Source organism: Chamaea fasciata, unplaced genomic scaffold, assembly GCF_029207755.1.
Source record: "Chamaea fasciata isolate MVZ Bird 193981 ecotype frontalis unplaced genomic scaffold, bChaFas1.0.hap1 SCAF_9, whole genome shotgun sequence".
NCBI lineage: Eukaryota > Metazoa > Chordata > Aves > Passeriformes > Sylviidae > Chamaea > Chamaea fasciata.
The window spans coordinates 15,229,371-15,257,231 of record NW_027094094.1 but is presented as its reverse complement, the minus strand read 5'-3'; the positions used below and the strand labels follow the sequence as shown (position 1 = coordinate 15,257,231).

At 38.4% G+C, this 27,861-nt stretch overlaps 2 protein-coding genes across 5 annotated transcripts in view; one reads left to right on the top strand and one right to left on the bottom strand.

Annotated features, from left to right (window-relative positions):
- The window catches only part of BLNK (B cell linker), a 92,010-nt gene that overhangs the window by 52,597 nt on the left and 11,552 nt on the right, over positions 1–27,861 (bottom strand). For 3 of the 4 annotated variants that reach the window (XM_066191158.1, XM_066191156.1, XM_066191157.1), the window contains exon 3: positions 8,407–8,453. In XM_066191158.1, coding sequence (XP_066047255.1) covers positions 8,407–8,453 — 47 coding nt within the window. Of the gene's footprint in view, positions 1–8,406; positions 8,454–11,949; positions 12,055–27,861 lie in introns of all 4 variants that reach the window. The other variant, XM_066191155.1, reaches the window with a different exon arrangement.
- Positions 10,073–27,861, top strand: part of DNTT (DNA nucleotidylexotransferase) — a 128,927-nt gene continuing 111,138 nt past the window's right edge. The window contains exons 1-2 of the mRNA XM_066191162.1: positions 10,073–10,315; positions 11,246–11,338. The gene's annotated coding sequence lies outside the window, so the exon portion shown is untranslated. The remainder of the gene's footprint in view (positions 10,316–11,245; positions 11,339–27,861) is intronic.

The window sequence follows — 27,861 nt, the reverse complement described above, 5'->3', positions numbered from 1 at the left end:
ATGAAACTGTGCAGTGAGGAACTAAATAGGAGAAATGACAGAACTGTGGTAGCAGGTGTCTGTCAAACTCAGTGCCAGAATTGAGAAGAAGAAACTGAGCCCTAATGCTCTGTCAAGGATATCATTGGAGAGTATCTAAAATGTGCAATGGCAGGTAGGTAGTAGAGAATGGAAAACAGAAGAGCCAGTATAAGAACTCTAAAATATATAAAATCTCCTTTTGTTTTTCTTCCCAAAATACTTGGCTATTAGAAACAGAAGGAGATTGTCAGGATTTGAAAAATGAGGCATGGCTTTTGGAAGAATAAAATAAAATATTTTTAAATACAGTTTAGGTAATACTGTTCCATTCTAATTTTTAGCAGCAGTCTCAGTCCAGATCAAAACAGTTTTGGACAGGGAGACTGACTTGCCTCCCTACTAATGAGAATGTTCTTTAATCCCTCGTTCCTCCAGGAGCTTGATAAAATAACCTGCAAGTTGTGGTCTGAGTAGTCCTAAACTCTAGCATTCTGCAGGAAAGCTGCTGTTAGTGTGGCAAAAGACTAGACATAGTCTGGCCTGAACACAGTTCCCCTCTTCAAGAATTCAGAGCACATCTGAATTTTATTTCTAAGAATTGCAAACAAACATCAAGACTATGAAGTCAAAGTGTATTTATGCTCTGTGTGGGGGGAGCATGGTGCTGGAGCTGGTGACAATTGAGCAGTCTCTGGAACAAGATATAGCAGAGCTACACCTTGAAACAAGATATTTCTGGTCATGTGCAGCATCCATCAGAGCAGGGTTCCTGCTTCTGGCAGTTGAGCAGCTCCTGTGCTTCATGGTAACTCCTCAGTCCCTACCCTGCACCCACTGCAAGCATGCAGGTGCTCTGAAGCACTGAAAATGAGAAGGCCAGCATGAAGATGCTCGTGACTCATAATTTGATAAATATGTACGTTATGATACTGTCTGTATTTAGGCGGTTACAGGTGATCAATCCAGAGAGGCTCTCTGATGCCCTGAGTCATGTTGATGAGTGTCAATGCATCTGCATGCAGTTATGCACAAGTGCTGCCAAGTCAGTGTCTGTGGTGTTACTCAGGTAATCCTACATTCCTCCCATTGCTTGCTCTTTAAAGGGACTATATAAGGAAGGTGCTAGTAAACAGGTATTTATTTGCATGCTGAACACAATTTCTGCTTTTTTGGGGGGTAAATCTTTGAAATGTGTATTTTTGGCAAAGTTGCTAATTCTATGGGTTTCAGACAGTTGGGTTTCAGGTCTTGAATTCTGTTGCACAAGGGGCTGTTTTGGCATTCCTACCAAGCGCACTTCATCTTTTCCAGCCCAGCTGCACTGAGCAGTCTCCTCTGAAGCTGTTTCAAGTGTCTGGTTGCTGCAGCCCCAACTGTCTGGCTTGCAGCTGCATCTGACCCTCCTGCTATGGTCCCTTAACTTCTCCTTGCAGCTCGTCCGGTAACTTCTCTACTTTGCTTGTCTTGATGACCCCATTTTTAAGTAGTGCAGTTTTCATTGTTTAGTATCACCTCAAGCTGTAATTTTCTGATTTATGGACTGAATAAAGTTTACACGATTTTGTTTAATACTTTCCTCCACTATCTTAGAAATAGTGCACAGGCCACTTGACATCACAGCATAAACATATGGACTAATGAATGAAGATCTCCACACGCTCATACAAAAGAAAAATTAGGTTGTGTTTTCACTCATTTTCAGAGAAGCTAGTCTAAAGCAAGAAGAATGAAATGTCCCTCCTGCAGAGAGCATAAATGTATGTTGTTAACACGCTGTAAATTAAATATTGTATTTCTTCCAAAAACTGAGAGGACTCCAGTTTGGGCACTTGGAGCAAAATGAGCCCAGACATCTCTTCTATTTTCTGCCCAGTGTGTACTTGAGCTGGGGCACATGTGGAATTCTGCTAAAATGAGATTATAAATTAATAGCCCTTCACACTCCATTGCTTGGATGAGCCCGAAGTTATATTCTTCTGGTTTTGAGTCCCAGGTGCAGCACTTTCTGACTAACAAATATGATTCTCTAAAAGGGAAGAAAGACCAGTGAATTGAAACTACAAGACAGACATGTAATAGAGAAAAGGAAAGCACATCAACTGACAGGGTGGAGGAAAGGGATCCTGTCCAGAAATATGATATTGATGAAGAAGTGGTTTCTGATTTGGGCAACAGCTTCCTTTTCTGGTCTTTGCTACTGGCTTTGTGTAGAAACCTAAGAAGGTCATTTGCATGCGTCCCAAACAGATCACCCATTTCTTTGATTTTTGGTACCCAAACTGAGTTGCTACTTGACTGATACTTCATTGCTATTTAGGCTGGCCTAGAATACTAACAAAGGGAAAGATCTCTACTTTCAAAAAAACTTAGTAAGATGAAGCTGAATGTTACAGTCCCTCCAAATGGACCAGCACAGGTTTTGTTCTCAGAGGCTGATCCACTCTCGCTCTCCATAGAGGGCTGATAGTTCTCTAGTCTGTCTCCCTGTTTGTTATTAAAAAGTCTCCCTGATCTATCTTGCTGAAGGTCCCTAAAAATCAGCATAGTTTCAATATTAAAGGAACACTTTTAACTGTTATCCTCACCCCCTCAAATGACATTCCATAGATGGCTGAGCATGGTAGGGTAGCATGAAAAGTGCTTGGGCAAGGTTCACTAATTCTATAATTTTCTAATTTATAAATTGTCCTGAACATTAATGAGCATTAATGTTAACGTGTAATGGAAAATCATGGGGCTGAAGAAGAGGAGACTCTGGAGACACTTCTAGGCTTGTACTAATTTATATGTTTTATGTATATATATGTGTACATAATCCAGCTGAAGCTGCGACATTTGTGCCTCTGTGCTTTCCTAACTGGGATAAAGAGGACAAAATGTGCCAAGAAGATATTCAGACAGCTTGAAACTGTTTTCCATCGTGGCATCAAGGGTGTTGGGAAGATGATTTGGGTTTTTCTCTAACATCTTCATACTTCTTTGGTGACCTCCAGATAATATCAACCAGTATTTAAACTGTTTAAGAATGGGATTATTTTCAATAAGAAGGGACAAAATTAATTTATTTCACTTGAGTTTCCTGATGCAATTTTCAAGGAAATGGAAAAAATCCCTCCAACACTGACAATATATCTTAACCCTGAGCCCTTCCTCAAAATTACAGTAGTGATAATTCAATCCATCAGTGTTATGTGCATAAAGAAAACCTTTTGTTATATATTGTTTCTGCTCAGCCCAGGGGCAGGAATACAGTACACAGAACCACAGAAATTAAACACGGCCAATTTAGTTCCCATTTTAACCACACCTGCAGTAATGTAGCACAGTGACATCTGAACTGCCTCCTCTGCTCTTTGAAAAGTAGGAAGACCCCAGCAAATACCTGCATGTCAGGACTTGATCAGAGAATACAAAGTTACATATTTTGTGCATTTTTTTAATATTTTAAACTTTTGAGAGAAGAGTTTTGCTACTATGTCTAGAATCTTTTTCAAAGACTGAATTACATTCTCCAGTGAATTCCAATGATTCTTGTATATTGATATCTGTTTTCTCTCTATAAGCTCTGCCAAATGTAGTTTCTAGCTGCATCTTTACCCTCTTTAGTTGTAAGGGATCCTGTCCTCACCCCTGAGTAACTGGTGTCATTGCAAAGGTCTCCATTGCTCATGGCAGGATGGAAGAGGCACTGCTGCAATACAAGTGTCTGTTGCCTCCTTTCTGCTGCAGAAGTGCAATGTTTTCTGCTGCTCTAAAAGAGGGCAGGATGGCATTGCTTTGCTGAAAAAAAATTTCCTAGATCCTCCTGTGAACAGGAGAATATCCAGAATTCATTCTAATCTTCAGGCAATGGGTGCCTCTGTAAGTATTTGATATCTGAGTAGACTTTTCTCATAAACTTTCTACGCTAAAAATGACTTGATAATGCATAAAAATGGGAGTTGAGGTAAAATTCAGATACTTTTTTTTTTTTCCTTTGGAATGTCTATAGTGTCCTATAGTTTGTTTCTGTGACACTAGATTCATGTACTGGAAACCTGTTCTGGTCTCTTTTAGATGTAATTTTTTATTGGGAGGCATCGCTGTATCAAGAGGTATTTTCTGAATTTCCAGCCCTGGCTTTTTGCAGTTCTGGAAATAAGTGGAAGTTTTTTAGTGGCATTTCAGGTACAACAAACCCTAAGGAAAGCAAGGAACCAAATCTATGTGTTTAGACGTATAACATTCAGCCTGAGTCAGCAGTGGTATTTAAAGGACATAGAGTAATAGGAAAACATTATGGTATATCCCAAGGATAGGGGAAAATCATTCCTGCTTACTGAGTATTGGAATAGAAGTCATCTACTTCCTTTGTTTTTCAGCTCAAAGCTTTCAGTGGAGTGGGGAAAGTCTGAATGCAGATTGTCAGAACAAAACAAGATTTCTGTACTGCTGGGTCTTGCCTAAAGAGCCAGCAAAAAGTCTTGTCTGTGTATTTTTTTAAGGAAGCAGCCTAGCTGTCATAGAAATGTCATTAATTTTATTGGTATTTTTGTTAGGAATTGTCTTTGGTTAAGTGTATATAAATGTTGATGTCTGTGTAAAAGCTGAAAAGTGAATTTTCCACATTAAATTGTTTACCTTCCTAATTAAGAAATAAAAGCAAAAGTGTGAGTGGAGAGAGGAGAACAAAAATGGTGTTAATGTATAACATTTCTAGTTCTTGCAGTTTGAACTATGAAAGTTCGGACACCTCAAGTGGAACACCTCAGCATTACAAAGGTGCTTTCCTGGTATGAAACAGCTCTTACAACTAGGAATTTATTAATATGGTTCAGGAAAAGATATTGCCTGTTCTTGGAAGGCAAGGATGGAAAATTTCAGTTTGGAGTTCTTAAAAATAATGACCAAATCAAATAAAAAAGATGTTAGAAACTAATCGAGAAATCACTCTTAATTGCAGAATACTTGCTTGATTTAAGAATAGCTAATTTTTCTGCATATATTATAAATTTCCGGTGGAATAAAGTACTGAGATTTTTCACAGAGGTGAAAACTGATAGATGTTTATTTCAAGCAAAGGAGAGAAAATGCTGCCTATAGCATAATTAAACAGAACTTGTAATTATGTGTTCTGCAACTCAGCTCACTTATTACCCAGGATCTTTCATAACTGTGTGTTGCTATATACAAATGATAAACTCAAGACTTGACACCTCAGACCTGATTTGCAGGTGAGGATTTCCCGTTTACCTGGCAATCTGTCACAGCCAGAACAGGCTTCTGAATTTGCATGTGATAGAAAGGACTGATTTTGTGATGAAAGATTTCAGTCCTGATTTTGTAAAGTAGTTCCCAGAGCTTCTGAACTGAAAGTAAAATTTTATCTGAGTTTGATCTGGGATGAATTTCTAATCACATTAGCTATAAAGGCAGCCTTTTAATTTCAAGGTCCTTGGAAAATAAAACTTGGGTAAGTTGAAAGCATTATGGAAAAACTTCTGCATCAACATCTGATGCTGTAAGTCTTGGAATATATACACGGAGGTGATGAAGCTGTAATTACATTTCTTTCTTGAGATATGCTTCCAAGTTTTGGATGTTTGTAATTGGGTTATAGCCTATATGCCGGGTTTTGCTGGATACAGTTATAAATGCCAATCTTATTGGCACAGCAAGACAGCATGTTTGGAAAGGCCTTAGTAGTCTCATATATCTGTCTCATATATCTATCTCTATCTATATATAGTCTCATATATCTATCTCCTGTAGTCTCATATATCTGTGGTATGATGTTGATTATGGCACCTGCACTCTCTTAAAAATTGCTCCTGAATGTAGCATGATGTTCTATATTGTGTTCTCCCTGGCATAAATGTTAGCACTGACTAAATGAGCCCGTGACTGTAATGGGTGAGATGTTCAAAACTGCTCTCATGGGAAGTATTTGCAAAGTGCAGTTGTACTGGCATTCTTGAGAGTGAACTAGTTCAGTGTTTTGGGTGATCTCTGACTTTCAGGATGAGAGTTTATCAACCGAGTCTGCTGTGTGGAGTGAAAAATACAATGGTGCTTGTGCAGGAGGAAAGGCTTTAAGCAAAGTTTGAGATTTCAACATGCTGTTGCAATTGCTGAAAACAAGTAAACCTGTGAGAGCAGTTTGTTGCACAACCCTGGCAGCTCCAGAGAGGGTTTGGACTAGTGACTCAGTACTCTGCAGTCCTGTGTTTTAAAGCAGCACCTCTCTTCTGATATCGTTTAGCAAGTGGGGAAGAAAATCTTTTATTATTGCATTTCAGGGGTAGGGCAAGACACTAGTAGAGACTGCACCTTGGTAATTTCACCTTAATATCCAGTAGTTGCACAGAAACAATCTGGGTAGACCTGTGGCTTTAAGTGTAGGTAGGAACTAGTTTATATGGGGCTGTCATTAGGCTGTCAAAGCCAGCATAGACACAGTAAACCCAACAGAATACAGTAAGAGACTTCATGAGAAGTGTAGTGCAAAAAAAGTTTACTTAAGGGTATCCTCCCAAATCTGCCTTGAACCTCTACAGTATCAAAACAGAATTACTGTGACAAACTCTTTCCAGATAAACCATTTTGTCTTTTTTGCCCAGATATTTTTTTCCCCCTTGGAGAACAAGCATGGTACTGGCTAGAGGAAAAAGAGCCTTGCATTAAGTTAGTGGAGGTGTTTGGTGCAGAGGGCAGGGAAGCACATCCAAGCATGGCTGCAGATTGGTTCTGGTACCCCTGTCAGGAGATGTCCTTGCAGAATAGGGAACAACTATGTGTTTTAACTCAAAGGGCACTTACAGCCTTGTAGACTCAAAATCTTGGGGGAAAAAGGAATGTCAAGTGTTGAACTAGAATGGGAAAGGCAAAGAGCTTTTACTGGTGGTCAGAGAATTTAACTCCAGCCTAAAGAAGCCTCATGAAGAAACTTTAATAAAGGCAGAGTCCTGAAGCCACAATCATTCCAAGAGGAAACACAGGATTTCACTTTGTCTGGCAAATATTAATTTTTTGCTTATCTATGCTTAGTGTTTTGGTCCTTTGGGAATTGCCTGCTGTATGAACATATGTGAACAGGCCAGTTGATCTGTCTTAGGTGGATCAATGTAGACACCAGTTTCCAGTTAAATTGGTAGTGCTAGAAACTCATGCAGCTTTTGCAATAGCAAGTAATACCAGGTAAGAGTAACAGATTTTAGACTGGAAGTTGGTACTAAGGATATGACATCCACACTGTGAATTTAAGGTATTTTATTGCTTTGGACAACAGAATTCATATGGCAAAACACTTTTGTTATTCCAATAATTTGAGGATTCAAAGCTTGAATGCTCACATCAGTAGAAGTGCAACTCTTGGCCTCAGTTCAACGTATTTGTTTGCCCCAGTACTGTCATAGATTAGATTCATGTATGTCAGAAACAGAAAATGTATCCTTGGTTGATTTATACTAATTCTCTCTACATTTTTTCTCAAAATTCTGTCCTGTTAGACTAAAGTGTTTTGCAAGAAAGTACTTTGATTTTTTTTTTGCTCATCTAGTTAATTATTAAATTAAACCCAGAAGAATATTTACCTACACTCTCAACAAATTCCTATCAATAGGAATAGGAATTTATTGGGTAAAAATACCTTCAAGTTTATCCAGTTTCTTACCAATGGAATGGAGTTCATAAAATGGAAAACAATTTGTAAACAGATGTTTTCCCAGCTAGTTGAGGACGGGAAAGCTACATGGAATAGTAACAACCATTAGGTGAAGAACAGCAACACACTATATTAAACTGAAGTCTTCTTAGTTTCATTGGCATTGGCTCATAGAGAAAATTCTCTAATATTATTTCTGTATAGTACTACAAGAGAAATAATACATTTGAACATTAAGGATATCCTTTGAAATGAACTTGATTTGTCACAATTATATGAAGGTATTTCTCAACTGTTGTATCTATATTTGCTTATTCGGTACTGTATTTAAATTCTATTTAAATTACTTTCAACATAGCATTTTGTTAAACTGATCACTTAAATTAATCCCTAAGTAGCAGATGAACCAATTCTGAAAATTTGACCTCAAATACAATACAAGAAAAGAGCCTTTGATGTTCTGGAATCAGTTGAACTTGTATTTTTACTAATGGTATGGTTGTCCCTTTCTGTTCAGCTTCTGGTGCAGAAGAGATTTTCCTGTCAGCTGATCTGAGCCACAGCTCTTGTAAACATTCCAGAATCCTAATCCTGAGAAAGTCCCACCCCCGTCAATTAATGTTAAAGTTCTCGTGAGCAGGAGGTTTCAATTCTCATTTCCCCTGATTTATTAACAGAGCAACTGTCAGAGTAGAAGTGTAATTGTCATTCAGTGGGGAAATGGAAAATAATGAGACACTTACGGCTGGTGCATTGCTTTGAATCTGCTCAGCTCATAATCTGATGCATTCTGAAAAGAGAGAAAACAGGTTTTATAGTTTAAATGAAGATCATTTTAATCAAGAGCAATTGAAGAAGTGAAATACATGATATTTTAAAAAAGTGAATGAAGGAAAGACCTGAAAAAACAGTTTTTAGTTTTGTAGCTACCTGCTTGTCTCCTGGTTAATGCTTAACTTTTTGTTATTGGCCTGTTGTAACACTTCTAGAAAGCTGGTAGCACACACTACATTGCTAAACTGGAATTTACCGGGCATGTAGCAGATTAAATTAGGCTGGTTAATGAATTATTCAAGAAGTGATAAGCAAGCCATTTAATATGGTCTCTTCACCACAGAATTTCTTTGCATTTTTTTTTCACTCAAATCAGCAGATTAGTATAACAATGGCTAAGTGGAAGATACTTTATCAATGGCTGGGATATTATTAACCTCATGTTTGGGCTGTTCTTGTTCTAAAGCTCTGCATGACTTCTCAACCCATGAAAAGCTGGTGATGAAAAAGAAATACAATTTGTAGTGTGCTACCTTGGCACATAAAATGCCCATTCTAGTGCTGAACAAGCTAATGCAGGTACGGGAAAGAGTTTCACCAAATGATTTCAATAGTTTGTGTAGCTCTATATAGCTTTCATCTCAATGTGAACAAGGAGTTAATGAAGTACTTTTGATGTTCAAACTAGTGTGCAGCTTGCAGGCAAACTTCTCAAGTCAGAGTTTTAAGTTAGTCTAAATAAAACCTTTTTTTTTATCTATGGGTTTTTCTTTAGTGCAAAATTTCCGGTGAAGTCTCTGTATTGTACTAAGACCAAGTGTGGGATCACATGCTTTCAGTCCAGAAACCTTCTAATTCTAGATTTCCCCCTTTTTCAGCATAGATTTGAGCAGAGGATAGGTCAGGCTGAAAATACTGTCCATTTAGTAGATGCAATTCTAACCCTTCATCTATTTTTTTGTTGGGAAGAGCAAATTAATTTGTGTATTTCCTGACACTTCCTAGGCATGCCTGTAGTGGATGTGAAATCTCTGAAATAGATACTTTCCAGTGAACTCAGTGATATTGAGTTCTCTGTAGTATGACTGATGTTTGCCCAGATCTATCTGTTTTTTTCTGAATATTGTCCCAGCCAACAGCCCCAAAACAAACTCTTTTGCCTTTTCTCTCACCATCTCATCAGCATGATAGATGGGTTTGTATCAGGCATACAAATGGAGACACTAATAAGTGTATGAGAGAAGATCAAGTGGAGAACATATACATTCTCAGAGAAAACATATTTCTTCGGTCTATATTTAAATTCCAGTGAATATCTGCTTTTTTTTTTTTTACGTATTTGTTGTGAAAATATGCCATTTCAGACAGTAGAGAAGCCCCTACATTTAATACTTAGCCTATAATTTTACTGTAACAAAAAGCAGCTGCATATCTACATGTAGTGGGTATGGTAATTACCAGGTGATCCATCAGATCTAGAAATCACCAAATTCCTGAGGAAATTTAAAACTGTATTGAGCTGTGTGATTGGCACACAGGCCCATCTGGGCTCCTTTGGCTTCATCAGTTTTAGTGGTGACTCACCAAATTGCCTCTGCATGTCAATGGCCAGCAGGAGCAGGGCGATTTCCTCACCTCCTCTTGCACTTTTTAAGTAAGAAGAGGAGGAGGCAGCTATGCATTTTGTTGCAAGGGTTTGATTCTTGTTCGCTCCCTTTTCTTTGCAAAATAGAGTGTTTAAATCCTTACGTGTGTATAAAGATTGCCGGGGGTATAACGGCTTGGCGATTTCAGAGAAATATCTTGTGTAGCTTCCAGTCCTTCCAAGATGCTGTTTGCTGGAGTGTGCTGCCTAAGCACAGCTGCCTTTCCACACAGGCAAGTGCTGTGTTTTTGGTCAGATCGGGCACTTTTTAAATTTGCAGTGGAGCTTGGTAGAGAAGGAAGCTATGGATCTAAGCAATTCCTTTACTGGGGAATGTTTTACTGTTTTATTGAGAGAGTTGTAACCTATTTCTCCTCCCCTGGGACAATCTTCAGTGAGGGGGTCAAGCTATGTGTCTCACTGAGATTTGGAATGATTGATACCTATGGGTCCAGCTGAAAGCTTTTCTTGTTTGTTTTCCCCTTCTTCTTCAGTAGAATGCACTATTGATTGAAACGAAGAACTGCTGCTGCTCTTTAGCAGCAGAATTTTGGTCCTAGGAAAGAGTACAAAAATATCTTGCAAACAAACTCAACACGTTTGAAATTACATGGTAGCTTCTGTAGGAAGATGACTAATGCTTCCAGGTTTTAATTAAGCACTCCTTCTGTTGTTGCTTATGATATACATTGTTTGTGATTCATATTGGCGTGAATGGAAAAAGTGGCAAATTAATATGTGTGATAAAGAAGAAGTTAAAGTAGTTTCTTTCTTGGAGGGATTTGAGTTGCCAAATATACAATGAGGAAAAAAGGGACAGATTGTTGTTTAGTGTTTTTTTTTTTTTTGGGGGGGGGGGTTGGTGTGTGTGTTTGTTTTGTTTTGTTTGATTTGGTTTTTATGTTAGAGCACAATTTAGAAAGCATGTAAGAAAATCAGTTCTCTTCTAGCCTGCTGTTGATCTCCTCATTTCTACTGGCTGCTTCATTCACCCAACATCAACTTTCTCAGTATCTCACTTAGCTCAGTAGCTCAGAGTAACCAAAATTCCTGGCTTGCAGATCAAGCCAACCAGGTTTGTTCTGCAGGTAGCATCCAGCAGTGAGAGAAAAGCTGTAGCAGTGCAAGTGTTTGAGGTGTGTCTTCTGCTCCTTTACTCGCAGAAGCATGTCTTGGACCTGAGCTTCTTCTGCTGTAGCTGCTTGTCACCATGGCTGCTGACAAAGGAGACACCTTGCATCAAAAGCAAAGAGAAGGTACAGTCTGGAGCCGGGGGTGCACGAGTGGGTTTTGTGAATTTTCATCTGGAGAACTTCGGGCTGGCTCGTGCCCATGAGCTGCGCAGTACATGCAGAGTGATCGGGCATATCTGAGGTACTCTGCTTCTGTGCATGTGCTTGCAAGGGAGCAGTGTGGGTGTGGGTGGCTCACATGCCTTGGCTGGGTTGGATTTAGGGCATTCTGCACTCCTGGGGATGCCTGGTAGGTGGGTAAGGGATAGTGAGTGAATGGTAGGAAGGCAAAGGGAATGGGGCAAAACGTTGCAACACAATATGTAGCATGTAGGACACCCTCATCTGCCCCAGGCACAGCACTTCTCCAAGGAAGGCTCCAAAGTCATGAACACTGCTGTCAGCAGTCATGGGACTTGATGTGTTTTGGATTCCGTGTTCGCCTTGGAGTTTTTTTGCCACACTTTTACGGTTGTTGAGGTTGTGCGGAGGGAGAGGGATGGTTTCAGTGGAATTGTTGCCTAAAAATGTTTTTGGATGTCTTTGGAGAAGGTTGTTGATAGAGTTGAAAGCATGATACAGTGTTTTCAGCTCTGTTTTGATGTTCATTGAAGTATATCTTTCCCCTTCCTTACTTTCCAGCCGTTTCTGGTAGGCAAGCCCTTGGATGAGATGGTTAAGGCTGCAGGTCCAAAGAATACCTTGAGCAATCCAAGAGAGCTATGAAGGATCAGTAGGAGCTGGAAAATGTCAGATTTTGATGTGAATGAGGGCAAGGGGATTCCTATGACGTTATCATTAACGAACATAGCTCATTGCTAGATAAACTGTCAATATCTGGGCAGTAAAACTTCATGTAAGGTGACAGTCTTGTCATTACCTTATGAAAATTCAGAGCTGCATTCTGTAACCTTGCCAGTTATGAGCATGGACAGCTTTGGAGATGTTTGATGCTTTTTGTGCATGTACATATATATTTGAATGTAATAATGTATAATGAATTTGAGTTCTTCCTAATTTTCTTCAATGATTTTTCTTTGGGGGAGGGAGTAAAGACAGATTTACTTCACAAAAAGCAATTCCATTATGTTGTGATAAAGTAAATGCATAATACAGAAGTTCTGTATTCAGTGTGACCAAGTTTATGTTAAGACTAGTTAATGAAAATTGCTCTAAAAAACCCCACCTGTATAAAGCCCCTGTAGGAGGGCTTATAGGAGGAATATACAGCTACGTTTTGGACTTTTGAGCTACAGAGATTTGAAGTATAAATAAAAACTATCTGCATTTAGGGAGTCAATGTAAGTAAAAATCTGAAAAATCATAAAATTGTAGTAAGCCATTTTAATGATACCTCTTAACTGGCATGGAAGCCTGTCTGTAATTACTTTGATATTTCTTAGTAAAAGAAAGGAATGTCATTTCTTAGTAAAAGTATCCTTATGGAATATAAAAATATCTCTGGGGAATAAAAGTAAGATTTCAGTGCTGGCATCTAGAGACACTACCTGAGATGCAGACTTTTGTCAGTGATATCTGGCAAAAACTGCCGGTGTTTCAGACTGAGTAAATCATGGACTAAATGCATAGTGGATTTTTTTTTTCTTTAATAAAGAACTATGCCCCAAGGGGCTGGGGGAGAAGTAGAGAGAATGTAAATAAAAAGTGAGATACTTAAAATTAAAGGTCAGTTCAGAAAGAGTGACATAGTAGAGTGCTGTTACTATTGTGAATGGAGAATTACTCTTTTTAAGGGAATTGGCCATTTTTAAGTGTGTAAAACTGACATCTAGTGGTAGCAATAGCACTTTGTGTGCTAAGTGGCTTTTCAGTGAGACCAGTTTGCAGAGCACATTAACAGAGCACATTAACAGATTGTAACTATATTACATACTAAAACTGCAGTTCTCTGTACTTTAGCTGGGTGTTACAGAGCATTTCAAACTACCTCTTGCTTCTTTTAGTAACATCTCACTTATATAATGCCGAGTTGTGGGTCATCTTCCTCAATGTATGGCCCCATACCAGAGAACTCATGAACAGTTTCATTAGAGGAGAAAAGGTTGTAAGAGGCATGAGGGTTAAAAAAAGGGGAGGATAAGAGTTACAGAACTTCAGGGTCAATTGGGAAACTGTTTAGCAGCCACCAATCTTAGACCTGTTATGAATGAACAGGAGAAGTCTGGCCTCAGCTGTGATGTGTTTCTCAGGTGTGGCATTACTCACGAGTGTAAACTCCTCTGGGAGAGGAAGCAGGACTTTACGGCCAAAAATGAGATCGCACATGAATTCAGGCAAGATGTGTGGGCTCTGAATTGATAAAGCATATAGGCATGTGCTTAAACAATTCCCACTTTCATTTGCTGAATCATGGTTAATATATTAATTTCTAATTCACATTTTTGTTCAAAGGGCATTTAAAAATATTTTTCTCTTTTGTGTAGCTTATGTTTTTAGTGTCTTTGAAGAAAAAAATCTCTTGCTAAAACTCTGCATGATGCCTGCCCCAATGGGACTTTAATTTATCTTTGCCTCCTGTGCCATTATATACATAATGTATAAATTACTGATAACAAGCAAAGATATGCAAAAATGAAGTATCAATTATTTTAAAAATTATTTTAAAAAACATGGCTTAGGGGCATCATACCTACAGTCAAAGGGTGCAATTTAAAATGAACATGGAAAATATAAAAGCATCATTCAAATCTGTCTTCCAGATAATAAAATGAAAGAGGTCAGCAATAGAAGACTGGGTGAAGACAAAGGCAAATCTGAAGGAAGAAGGAAAGCAAGAGTGCTTCAGTGAAAGTGAACTTAAAATTGTGGGGGGAAAATGATAGATTATTTTTTCTGGGTTAGTAGTTTGTGGCAAGTATTGTCAAACTATATTGGTCAGTTTCTGGTTGTGTTTATTTTACAGACTTCTCAATTCATAATAACTGTTGCAAATATTTCAGAGATAAAAAATGTTGGTAGCATAATTCTAATTCAACATAGCTCTGTGCAGTTTCAAGGCTGTGGTGAATCATATGCTGCCTCTGTCATTCCATTTCTGTTACTTTCAAAACATGGTGAATCATATTTGTTGAACACAAATGTTGACATTCTGCAATGAGACTTGAGTCACAGTTATAGGAGTGGTATAAGAAACAGCAGCTGTCATTTCAGATAGGCCAGCCTGGTGCTTTAGTGGGAAAGCAGAGCTGAGCAGCAATCCTGTTTGCTGCAGAGCTGCTCTCTAAGGACGAGATTAGCTGTTAACAGTTGTGCCAGCCAGAGCTGGGAGATGCAATCTTGTCTGTCCTGAGCCTGGTAATCCAGTACAGGTGCTTAACAGTTCTAATAAGCTTTTGACCTTTTGGGTCTGAGTGGGAGCAGTAGCAATCACATGAGGCCGATTTCTGTGCGCAGAGTCCCTCTGACTTTGTATGCACTCCCTGGGGCTTCTTCTTACCTCTTGGACACTGATGCATTTCCAAAGTTGTGGAAGCATAAGAATAAGTCATGCTAGTAGCACCAGAATGGTGAATATACATGAGATCGCTAAGATTTCAGAGCAGCTGTCTCTGTGTTTGGTTTATATCAAACCTTGCACAGTACAAATGGAGTTGTGTTGCTGGCAGTGGTGGTAGCAAGGGAATATATTCAGGACGTGCTTATTGTTAACAGGACTGCTGTGGATTTGTCATCCATCATGGAATGCTGCTGTTACTTTGTCCTCAGGCATGCTTTCAGTCAAAAAACTGCCCATCTAATATTGGGTAACTAAGAGCTGTGTTCAACAGGTAATGGGAGTTTGAGATCTAGATGTTTCCCTTGCTGGAAGAAATAGTAGAGTACATTCTTTAGGGCAGCTGGAATTACTTTATTACACCGATGGAGATCTGTCTGTAGTATTGCTGCTCTAACACTTCAAATTAAAACCAAGGGGTTTTGGAAATATTTGATCAAGTTTGATATGCATTGAGCAGTATGGTTTTGAGGATTCTCTACTGCCTCACCTACAACATTTTTTTAGCTGTTGAGATGCTAGAAACCTGTTTTTTCCTGACTGAAAGATGTTTTTCCAATAGTAGCTCAGTCAACCCCTGTGGTTTGCATTGTTCTGAGGAAACTGCCTATTGCAATAGTACCATCTCACCATTAAGAGCTCAGTGCAACATTAGACTAGTTGACCGTTTATTCTTATATGTGCTAAGAGAGGGTTCACCTATGATTTATTTGTTTATGATCTAGGGTTTCCAACCTATTGTATACCCCAGGAGCTGTTTGCTCGTACCTGACAGTCCAAGACTTTTTGAACCTGTTTTATTCAATCTAATGTGGAATGAATGGTCTTCTCCTTGAAAGCTGGTTTCAGAAACAGCCTTGTTCTAAGACAGCAAGGTTTGATTTGCAATATAAATCTGTTTATATAGTGCATACAATGGGAAAGGTCGTGTTATTTGTCCTAGAACATGATGTCCTCATTAGTCTTAGGCTGACCTGATGGAGAGGTGAGAGGTTTCCAAGGCTATTCCAAAAATTATACTGTCTTCCTCACTGGCAGTGTAATGTTCTGTGGGCCAAGCTCTGTCTGTATTTGCATGTCCTTATTGAAAGAACATTTACTGGAACACAGAAAATAAAAGCACTTCCCATGTCTTTGTAGTAATGCACCAATATATGCTTAAGCAAATTGAGTTTAACGTTTGAAAGAGGAAGGAAGTTACCACATACAGAAATAACTGTGACCACCAGAAATTTAGCCTCAGCAAAAAAGCAGCAGAGCCTCTGCTGATGTAGGCTGCAAGATTAGGAGGTCTGATTTCTTTTTGTGAGAAAAGAGAATTCAAAAGGACCAGCTGAAATTCTTCTAGCAGAACCATTTATCTCTAAGAATGCTTCATCAATTAAAACAAGTTGTTTTTCAGGGCTTATTTTACTTCGTTGATGATTAAGACTCTATTAAAAAAATGGTATAGTTGAATCAATTAATTTTCATGTTTTTTTAATATAATGTAAAATTCCCAAATGAGGCATGTAAGCATTGCTGTCTTAGTGGTTCCAAAGCACTTTATTTTTACTTTTATGGGAAGTTTGCAACCATTCCTTCTGAATCAGAGCAAAGGGAAAAATTGAAGTGTCAAAAGTTCCATTTTTGACCACATCTAAGAATTAAGATCTGGAAAATATTTCTAGTCTGTAGTCAAAATGCCAGTCACCTCTCTGAGAACAGGACATGCTGCAGAAATGTCCTCAGTACCGAGGAGCTCTGCTAGAGGCAGACCTAGTGCTTTAAGAACTGATTTTTCCTCAGGACTCAGCCCAAAGTGTCAGTGCAATATGCTGTTGACCCAGTTCAGTGGTGACATATAGCAGAATTGACACTGTCAGCTTCTGTTAATAATCTTGCCTTTGTCAGGGTTGAACCAGGTCTGAGGCCAGCTGCTGCTTCCAGCTACCTGAGTCCTGTTCCAGTAACTGCATGCAGGTGATTTCGGTCAAGTGGTGCCCTTCTGTGCCTAGCTTATGCTGTGAAAACAAAGACTATTCTTTGGCTGGGTGATTGTGCTACTTCTTTCTAGCTCATCTTTCCTATTGAAACAATCTGGTTTTGCTATTTGGTATTTCCTTAACTAAGCCGACATCTCTGCAGGTATCAAAAAGCCCCTTCAGTTCATCTGATTTGCTTAATAAGGGAATGGGAGGAGGCAAGAACTAAAATGGTTGTGGTGGTGATGTTTTCAGTATTTGAATATTGAGTTAATGGGAAGAGTGTGTAATGTCTGCAAACAATGGCTGAGGCTGAGTTGGTGCAAGATGCTCTGTGCATTGCACTGAAATACAAAACTCAGTTTTCTGGGTACTGACGGTTTCCATCCTGCCCTCATGAGGGACGCTGAAAATGACAACAGGAAATAGCACATCAGGAGTCAGTTCCCAGGTCGCTGGTAGTTGAGACTGGCAAGGACTCTCCTTTCTTAGGGAAAGTTAAGTCATAATCTTAGTTAATGGCCGCTGTTATTACAAGCCAACTAACTAAATACAGGTGCTTCCCAGGTGTGTCAGGCTGTCGGGAGCAGTGGGGTCAATTTTAGAGAATCCCAGAAAGTGGGTGACATTGGAATTTCAGCTCTCCCCTGCTGGCCAGGGGCCTGGGAACTGTGCAGAAGTGCTCCCTGCTGACACTGTCTGCAGAAGCAGCTGCCTTCTGCTTTCCTGCATCTAGACAAAAACAATTAGAACAAGAAGTGCCGGAAAACAGCTGAGACCGAAAAAGCTGAAAAGAGGGAATCTGAGAATCATATTACTTCTCAGAGCAAATGCTATGGCAGAAGCTGTCAGCAACAGTTAAGCTGTAACAGCAGTCTTAAAAGCAAACCCTATATATTCTTGAAAGATTAAGAAAGAACATTTGCATAATTGTAAGCACATTACATTTCATCAAGGGAACTAGAAGTAGTAAATCTTAATTATAAGAATAAATACTCTTACTGAAAAAGGAAACCAAATGTGGCTTAGTACAAGCCTGTCTACCCTAAACACTTTGATGGCTGGCTGTCTTCTCTTTGGAAATAAACCACCTCATAAGCTCCTCAAGCTTCTACTCCAAAGAAACAATTTCAAATGCCCCCACAGAAATGGACTGAGCTACTTGACTTTGAAAGTACTCCCTGGATAGTGGAATAGATTTGCTGTACCTCCTTTGATGCTGGTTTAGGGTTTTGAGGTAGTGCTTTAGTTCCACTGTTTGGATTTTAATAATCTCCATGGTTATAGCTATCCTGTACAGATACTCTTTAATTCACATAGTCATGAGTATGTCACGTATCTATATCTGTAGGCATCTTGCAAACGAGCCCTTGGTTAGCTTGATTCACATTACCTCAGCCACAGCAAGCAATGTTATTAATAGTGAGCAATCACTGGCTCCAACAGCAAGATCATGACTGCTGCATTTTAATGGCTAAAATAACTTTGTGAAAAGGTAGACCTTAAGGTGCTGGTTGGCACTCATTGCAAACAGGAGAAAACAAAATAGTGATATCACAAATAGTGATAATTTAGGTAAGGAGCAGAAGCATCGAGATTGAGCACAATTAAGACCTGTTACAGTGAAGCACACATGCCAGGTCTAAGCTGTTGCAGGAACTCAGCCTTCACAACTGTTATGTGTTGAAAAGACTGTCTGCCAATAGTCCATGCAACTTGTGGCTCTGACTCAAACAGAAGAAACTATTTCTGCCCCACTTTTTCATTCAAAGTGTGAACAAAATCTGTGTTGGGTCACAGCAGTGACTGTCGATGAAGACTTCTAAGGTGGGGAGGGGACAGGTAAAGCACAGAGTAGTCACCTCTCCCAGGGCGCTGCTTACTGGTTTATGGCCACGACAGCCCCAAGTTTTGAGAGTCATGTCTTGAAGGGGCAAAGCCAAAGGCTAGTACAGTATTACTCAATGTGTGCCAGTGACACAAAGAGCTTTACAAACTTTCTCAGTGAGTACTCGGCTATAAAGTGGTTAAGGATATTTGATTTAAACATGTGCTTTATTTTTCTCAATTTGAAAATTTGAAAGATAGCCTGTAGACACAGCATTCTCTCCCCCATACCCCAATATCCTGTCTTTCTGGGAGGTTAGTACATTTGTTAGTGTGCTTAAATGGTTTAATTAAAGTATTTTCTGGTTTAATGCAATCAACAATGTCTTGTGTCATTGCAACAAGTCTGGCGTCTGGTGTTAATGATGCTTCTTGATGATAGATGTTGTGGGGATAGCTATCAAGGTAGAGAGTAACTTATTTTTGAGAGGTTTGATTTCCTTTTACTTTAGCTGTCAAGACCTGAACAGTTAGTGTCAGTTAGAAAGAAGCAAAGGAAAAGGTGCTTTGAAAGTTTTTCACTTCCTTTATTCTTACATGGAAATTTAACAGTATAATGACTTGTCTGTCAAGTGATGTATATCTATCTAATAGATGTTAGACTTTTAGATTATTTTGATAGGAAAAAGGAGACCTAGTTTTGGATACAGGACTCAACATAGTAGGTTAAACTTGTGGTGTTCCTGTGCATATATATATTGCTCTACTCACTATCAGCATGTAAGTGATACAGTATTTGTTTTTTATACTTCTGTATTCCTGCTTATTCTTTACACACAAACATTTATTTATTTGGATTTCTTGCTGGATCTACATAGTTAATCAAGGTCCTGGGGTACCCAGCATGTGCATCTTTCAGCCTGATGAATCTTCATAAATGGTTATTTTTTGATCTTTTTCTCTTTGACACTTCACCGTAGCCAGGGAAATCTGCCTACATCTAAAGTTCTCAAACCTCCCAAGTATTCAGATTTTATAATCTTTAGAATTTTATAAACTTGCTCTTAGTACATTTGGCATTGATTTTATAGCATTAGATAGTGTTCAGGGATGCCTGTGAAACAGACTTCCTTTCGGCCCGTTCTTGAAGTGACCAAGTTAATTGTGAGCAAGGCGATTAGTGTGGGTTATAGAAATGATGCCAAATGTCATTGGAATGACTCTTATATAAATACACATGAATCTCCTTTAGAAAAAAACTTTTTCTACCAATTTTTGAAATTTAAATTACAGGAGTTAGCAAGCATGGCTCTTGAAGTGAAATAAATACCTGAATATATATTCAAAGTGTCTAAAAATAAATATTTTTGTTTCAAGGCTTTATAAGTCAATGACCCAACATGTTGTTGACAGCCAAGATTAAATGCTTACCAAAAAAATTTCCAATTTTCCACTGACGTACAGACACTTTCCTTTCCTGGCAGTTCATAAAACAATGCTTGAGTTTCAGTATGCTGACATTGCACCATTTAGGAGCAGTATGTCTTTAAATCTGTTACCAAGCTTGTGCAGACTTCAGGGTGGGGGGAGAAAGGAAAAGCAGCATGTTTTCTTTGAGAAAAATTGAGCTTTGAAAGCTACTGGAAGTTTTGGAATGTTAAAAGACAAACCAGCTGAGATATATTAACAGGCAAAGAGCAAGAGAAGAGGTCAAAACTGTACATGCAAATGTCCTTTCACATCCTAGTAATTTCTGAAGATTCACATGGCTTCGAAAATAGGCTCGTTCCAGGAAAACAATTCACATATTTTTGAACAGTTCTAATATTAGCCTGTCATTGTAATGGTATCTGGAAGCCAGTGATATTTATGCTGGGATGAAGGTGACCAACATGTTAACTTTAAATTACCCTCCTAACCCCAGTTTCCTTGTGTGTGGGAGTAGGTTCTTTTTAGGAAAAAGTCACTGTTGGTTAATTTTGTCTCTCCCTTTCTCACCCTCAAACCATTGACTAATACTGAAATTTAGCTTAGAGTGAATATTTCCATTTTTATATTTAAAAGGTTAATCAAGGATTTAAAAATTTTATAGTGCAGAGTGACTGTCATGTAGTGTTGTTTACACGCAGAAGCAAACTAGGAATAGTGTGAACATTGAGCACTAATATAAAAAAAACATATGCTGCTCTCTAAATGATTTGACGATTTGTGAAAATCAAGAGGCAATAATAGACATTCCTATTATATAACAGCCATTCTTACAATTGGGCATATACACTTGTAAAACAGGAAAAGAATACAAAGAGAACATTTGAATTTTGGTATGTCAGTTATGGGTGCTGTTGCTAAATCTGTATTTTACATTCACTCATTTTTCTTGGAGGGAAGGGAAGCACAGGTTTGAAACTTCAAACATGCAGACTTAGAAAACAAAATCGATTTAGAAACCTGTCCTCATAAATTAATGACGTAACCCATAGTGGTGTGTACCTCCTACATAAACCTGAACAGAATTGTTGTATCTTTAGTCCAGAAAAATCAAACATTAAGCAATAAAAGTAAATTTTATTTTTACTTAGTATTTTCTACTGCTTTTTATGTGTGACTGTAACTACCCAGCCAAATAACATACCTGCATAGTATGACCAGATAGAATACTTCTAGAATACTTAAATAAGGAAAAACAAATTATATATTGCATTACCTGCCAAGAGACCCTGGCATTTCCCACCCTAATATATTTGTAAAATGACTATGGCTTCCCATTATTATCCATGTGTGAGAGAGGGAATCCGCAGCTCGTTCAGATGTGTGTGAGGTGCACAGGATCACACGGTGGATGTTGGAAGGGTTGTTGACCTGACTGATAACCAGGTTTTGCATAGTGTCAGTGGATCTGGGTGCTGTTTAACATGACAAAAGTGGCTCTATTTGGCTTTAGCTGATTGAAATTCACCAATCTCGGTTACTTCAAGCTGAAGCTCAACAAAAGTAAAATCATAGAAACTCTTGGTGTTTCTATGTTTCAGCCATACTTCATGTTATGTTGTGGAAATTCAGCTATTGTCTGCCAATATTAAATTATACCAGTTTTATCTGTGCTGACCAAATGGATATTTCTCACATTTAGAACTAAAGTATTGGTTTGTGTTGTGATGAAAAACATAGAAAAACATAAAAAACCTCCTATGACCTAATTGTTGAGTTCCTCAGTTTTATATATTTCTGAATTTATTCATGAGCACAGTCACAAAAGTCCTTCAAGACCCAACAGAAAATGCAGCTCTACACTGTCAAGTTCAAGAATACTTAATTGGACAGGGAAAAGGAAGAAATGATAACACCATAAATAATGCATGGTACAGTTCTAAAAAACACTGGAATTTTGTCAGTAGAGAACTTTCTGTTTGGTAAGTGTATGTATGACCAAATAAACCCTAGGCTTTGGGGATGATACTATTACAGAATTTATTTGCCCTTTTTTCCAATTGCCTCTTCAAAATCTGGCGCTGTGTTTGTACAGATGCACTTCAGATACTCTTAAATCACCTGAATCAAAAACATTCAGGTAAAAGAGTGAGGTTTTGAGGCTGGTTGGTTTGTTTGTTCCAGTGAAGAGTCTCTTTCACTTAGAGTGTGATGCTGGTGCAAACAGACATTTCTCTAATCTGCTTTTTATATACTACAGGACGCCAGACCATCTAAAACACAAATAAAGTGTTGCATTTTCCCTTTCACAGGAAGCTAGGGGTCAAGGGCAAATGTTAGCATTTGCCTTGAGTAGTTCTAAGAGAGTATAATAGGTCATCAGCTATAAATAGATAACATATGTTTGTAGTCTAATGCCTGTATTTTTTTTTAACCAAAAAATGGTATGACTTGTTCAATTCATTTGTACCTCATCCTTCATTCAGATGGTTAAGCACCCTGCCTACTCATATTATGCTGATTAGATGTTCTAGATGTCTAATGGGACATTTTAGTAAGTTTGATAGAAAATCAAGTTTTTACTCTAACGGGGTCATACCATGAGAAATCAACCCCTGGGCATTTGTAAAGTTTTAATAATTCTCAGTCTTATGCTTTTCAAGGACTCTGTTGCAATGGATGCAGATAAATACACCTTTTAAAAGTGTAAATTGCATTCAAGTAGCCAGGGATAAAATAGTTAAACTGTTAAGTGAAAAAGCCCAGGTACACAGGAACATTGGAAGAAATAAATAGAAAAGCAAAGAAACAAAATAAAAATCTATAGCAGGTTGAAAGAATATTAATGAACAATTTAAGACACCTTACATAGGATTTTTGTGCCTATCTGCTTATTAATGTGAAGTCAAATGCTACAGGTAAGAGTGCCTAGAGGAAATCAAATATCTGACAAATAGAAGCTGTTTTTCTGCATTTGGCACACCACTGTGAATTTAGGATAGAATTTATTCTTCAGTATTCCAGGGGCCTAAAATACGTGAAATGATTGAAATTCTTATTCTTCTAAGCAGTTGTTTTGTAGGACCTCTGGGAGTTCTAAATTCTTTCCAACATGCCTCTTCCTGAGCACCAGTGTGTGATGTGGTTTCCCAGCGGTCCAAACCAAACTTCAAGCCAGGTTCCCTAATGGTAAGGTCTGCATTTATGCACGAAGTTGGCACGGGGAAAACTCATGAAAGATCTCTGCAATCGCATTTGTGTGTGTTTTGGTTTTATTTTTAATGTGGGCAAATTCCATGAGTTTTTAGATATGGAAAGATTGATGAATATTTAATCGTGTCTTTTGAGCCATTCTAGGAATGGCTGGAAGCTTTTACTCTTAGCAGTATGCCAATAGCTGACAGGTCATGCTAGCCATCTGCTGATCATTTTAAATTAAAGACAATATTATACTGAGATTTAGCATTCACTACATTAGTAGCAATCTATGGGCTTGGTGTTCCTGTTGTGTTTGCTTTTTTCCCCTTTCCCTTAGCATCATGCTTATTCAGAGCGGTTTTCATCCTGTAAAAAAACCCCAGGATGGCTGCATTTTACTAAAGGAAACTCCCTGACATTTGGTAACTTCCTCAATGCTTCTAGTTTCTATAACTTTGCACTGAAGACTTCATGCACTTTCATTTTAGGTGCCTTGAGCTTTTTAGTACAGCCATCATAGCTCAGTCAGCATTAGCAAAATGTGCTCAGGTTATTGTGGGTTATATCTAAATCTTAGGCTACAAGTGTTTCAAAGTGAAAATCTACCAGCGGAAGTGTCCTGGCATAATCATCATCACCTGACACCCCTGTGGATGTCCTGTGGGGGTAACAGTGTAACAGTGTACTTGTTTTGCTTTCATTCATGTCACTTTACAATAAGTAGTTTCTAGTCGCAGTGTCCAGACAGATTTCAACAAAAGGGTATTCCTTTCTCTGCCTTTATTTTTGAAATGGAAGTTTCTTTAATTTTTTTTCAATAATTTCTAGGCATCTTTCATTTCTGCACTTAGGACTCCAGTTTAGTTCTTTGATTAAGAATGGCAGCTTGAAATGTATCTCCTTGGAAATTTATCTCATTTTGGCACTAACATCATCCACTGCCTCAAATAAAATGTTAATATTATTTATAACATAACCAGGCCTTTCCAGGTTCTGTCTGTTTGCAACAGAAACTTAGACTAAAGTCAGCTGTGCTTAATACAATCCTGTTTTTACATAGAAGGCTGATGAATCCCTCCCTTTCTGAACTCAGTAGAAACAGAGAACTTAAAATTCCAGACTCTCCCCAGCCTATTCCCAAGGAGTCCTTTCTCCCTGCTATATTATCTGGTTCTCACAGGATATTCTTTTTTTCCATGGAATTGCATTTGTATTCACCTTTCCAAACCAACAGAGCCCTAATAGTTGTCCCTTTCTAGGAAAAACTCCTCTACAACATCAATTTTTAACCTTGTTCATACTTTCTCATGAGAACTGCTAATATGCAGCTGGCTTTAGTCTTTACTGCAGAAAAGTGTATTTTCCCAGAAGCCTTTGGAAATATCTCTCAGGTGTAGAGCACCTCGGTGCCCCTCTTCATCTACTCCTTTAAGGATGAAGTAAAGAGTGGAGAATGAGGATTTTATGGCTTTGTATTGGAAACAGATAATGTGAAAACAGAAGGACTAAATTCTGATTAGGCATGCTGGAAGATTTCTGAAAGCAGAAATCTGGTTAGCAGCTGGTATTTAACAATGGGGAAGTGATCATAGTTTCTGGCTCAATGTTTAAATGTTACTAATGATTTTGGACATTGGTATTGTGAAGCAACTTATACGCACTGTAAAATCTCCTGATCTTTCATGAGGGAAAGAGTACAAAAGTAACCAAAATGAAGATTGTTCTAATCACAGATTCTCAAAAGACTTGGTGCACTTTTATAGCTAGGATACTTGAACAAAACAGAAACAGGAGGAAATTAAAAATTACAAAGCCCAAGGCTCTGTGGAGTTCCCCCATTTTTCAATGAAGGGCTTACAAAGTCCATGTTAGAACCTATGACACAGTGGCTTAATTTCCACAACTTCTCACATTCTTTTTCATGTTCCCTGAACTTGAAAGGTACACAGAACTTAACATTTAAAAGTATCAGCAAACTTTAAGAACAAAGAATTCTGTGTCAAAAGATATTCCTTTAATCCATATTTAATGTAATTATGACTATCATGACATTTAAAATTTGATTGAATTGTTGTGTGCTGGAGCCTAAAGACTGGAAAGCAGACAAGCACTTTGCATCCTTTGCAATTATTGCATAAAACAAAAAAAAATTATTTTCAAATAATTTCTGGCAGCAGCATTTGGAATATGACTAGAAATGCTCTTCTGTCACAGAAAAAAAATAAGGGGCTGCTCCTGCAATATATACTTTTGCACGGGCTCAGGATTTTTTACTGCAGGACTCCATTGCTAGGTTATGACATTGGACAGTTTTATTAAATTGCTTTTGCGATCTTTGAAAATACTTGGCAGGAAAATAACTCAAAAAGCTTGCATAAAATTCAGTTTCTAGACTAACAATCATGGGAATCCAGTGTTAATGATGTTTGACTTTGTATCTCAGTCTAATAACTTCTTTTGAGTGTTTTATTTGCTAATATTCATATGTGCTTAACTAATAACTTGATAGCTAAAATCACTTGTGTTCTTGTGTGCCAAGAATGATGTGTATCTTCACAGTGCTCTAGATTTCAGACATTTTGTCTATGTTCAGTAATCCAGCTTCATATTTCCTTTGCTTTTTTTTTTTTTGAGAAGAAGGAAAAATATGCAAATATTGCTTTAACTTTACATTTGCCTTATGCTTCGATGATGCATGAATGCGTAGTACCCTTGTACCTTAGGACCTGATTGAAGAGGATTGATAAGCAGCAGAGGTGCTTAGCTGTAAAGCATCTTTCTTTTCGCCCAGGTCTCTTTAAGGTAACTCTTTGCTTCTAGTTACGTGGTAAGTTAAACAACGTTCGTCTCCTTTCTAAGACATGTTCTTACCATTTTCTTCTTCTTGAAATGACTCTAAGTAACTGATTTTGCTTTCAGAAACGGTTTCCTATTTGGTTAGAAACAGTAAGAAAGGCAACCAAAGCCCTCTGGATTTGGCAGCTGCTGATGTTCAGGGCCACCCAGGGAGCCGTTCCTACCTGTCCCTCTGCTCAGCCCCCACTGCATCCCCGCAAGAACTGCTCGGGGGCAAAGCTTGCACTGCTCTACTCTTGGTGACGTTTTCTGCCTCTTAATGCTTTGCATCTATCTCCCTGGAGAAGAAACTATTTTCAGTCTCTTCCTGCCCTGAAAACTTTCATTTTAAACAGCTTTATTTTAACAGTGTTTTCAAAGTCTGTAAAGTACTTGCTAAAGGGATAGGTGCTAAGATCACTTGTCTTTGTACAAAAGAGTCCAAGCTCTTCAGGTGCCTACTACGATCCACTCTTCATTGAGAAAGTGGGCACAGTCCGTAGAAATACCTGGAAATTAAGGTCTTTCTGAAAAAATGCTTTGGATATCTAAGCCACTTCTGCTGCCTCTGAAGTGAAACCTTTACATCTGTGAAGAATGGAAATGAGGAAAGCCTGAAGGAGTGTAAATCCATGAAGAATGTCAGTAGGAGAAATTTCAATCCACGACCAATAGAACCTAATTAAGGAGCAAAGGGAAGGAGAGGAGCAGAAACAAAGCACTAGGTGTTGGAAGGCACTGAAGGCAAGGAGGTTTAAAAGGGAGTGGGTGAAGAGGGGCTCAGTCACTGGGGAAGGTGATGGGGAGGGTGGCAGATGGTAGATAAATAGGAGAAAGCAATGTCAGAGAAATAAAAATTGTGTAAAAATGCAACTAAATTAATACAGTTACATGGCCCAGTTTAGTTTTGTAGCTGAAGGTGTGTATTTTTGTAACATCAGTTTTTTGTGGTGAGCAATCCTTTTTTTTTTTTTTGCCATGGTAACCTTGTGTGCTTGCCAAAGGCAGGACAAACAATGCCTACATCACTTCTACTTCTAAAACAATTGGGTATGCCAAAACCTAAATATTAAAATTTTGTGTCATTGCAGAAAGCTTGCTGTATGGCTTTCTGAGCTACACAGTATATTATTAAACCCTAGATAGGCACTTGTGGCATTAAGGGGCTAATAGCCAGCCTAAGGGTGGGACTCAACAGTACCAGCTACTGGGATCTAGTTTCTCTGACCTTACCTAAGCTTTCTGTGCTTACCTGACACCCAGAGAAAACACTGCAAGACTCTTTTGGCTCTTTCCCAGAAGAATTAGCTTATGAGAATGTACTTAGTAAGTGTCTAATTTCTTTTGTTTATATAGGATCTAAAAAAGAATTTTAGAATTTTCCCGCCTCTCTGGAAACTCAAAGCATTCATGATTTGAATTTTATTTGTAAAACTGATTATACAGGGGTGGATGTCAGATCAATCTGAATAGAACCTCATGATGGTTATCTTTTTTCCAAGCGGATATCCAAGCCACTTAAACCAATTTTAATGTCTTTCCACCTATTCCCATTTCCCATGCTGTGAAAATATCACTCCCATAATTGGGAAATACTCTTTTAGCTGAAACTGGGGAGAATGGGACTCTCTAGATTTCAAATAGCAGCTGAGGAGCTCGAGGTGTGATGTATTTGGTTGCTGTGGTCACTATTGAAAGCAGATGTGGTTCCTGTCCTTTCCTGTCTGCTGCTTCTGCATTTCAGGGACAGGAGGGAGCACCCAAGTGAGACGAGGGTTGCT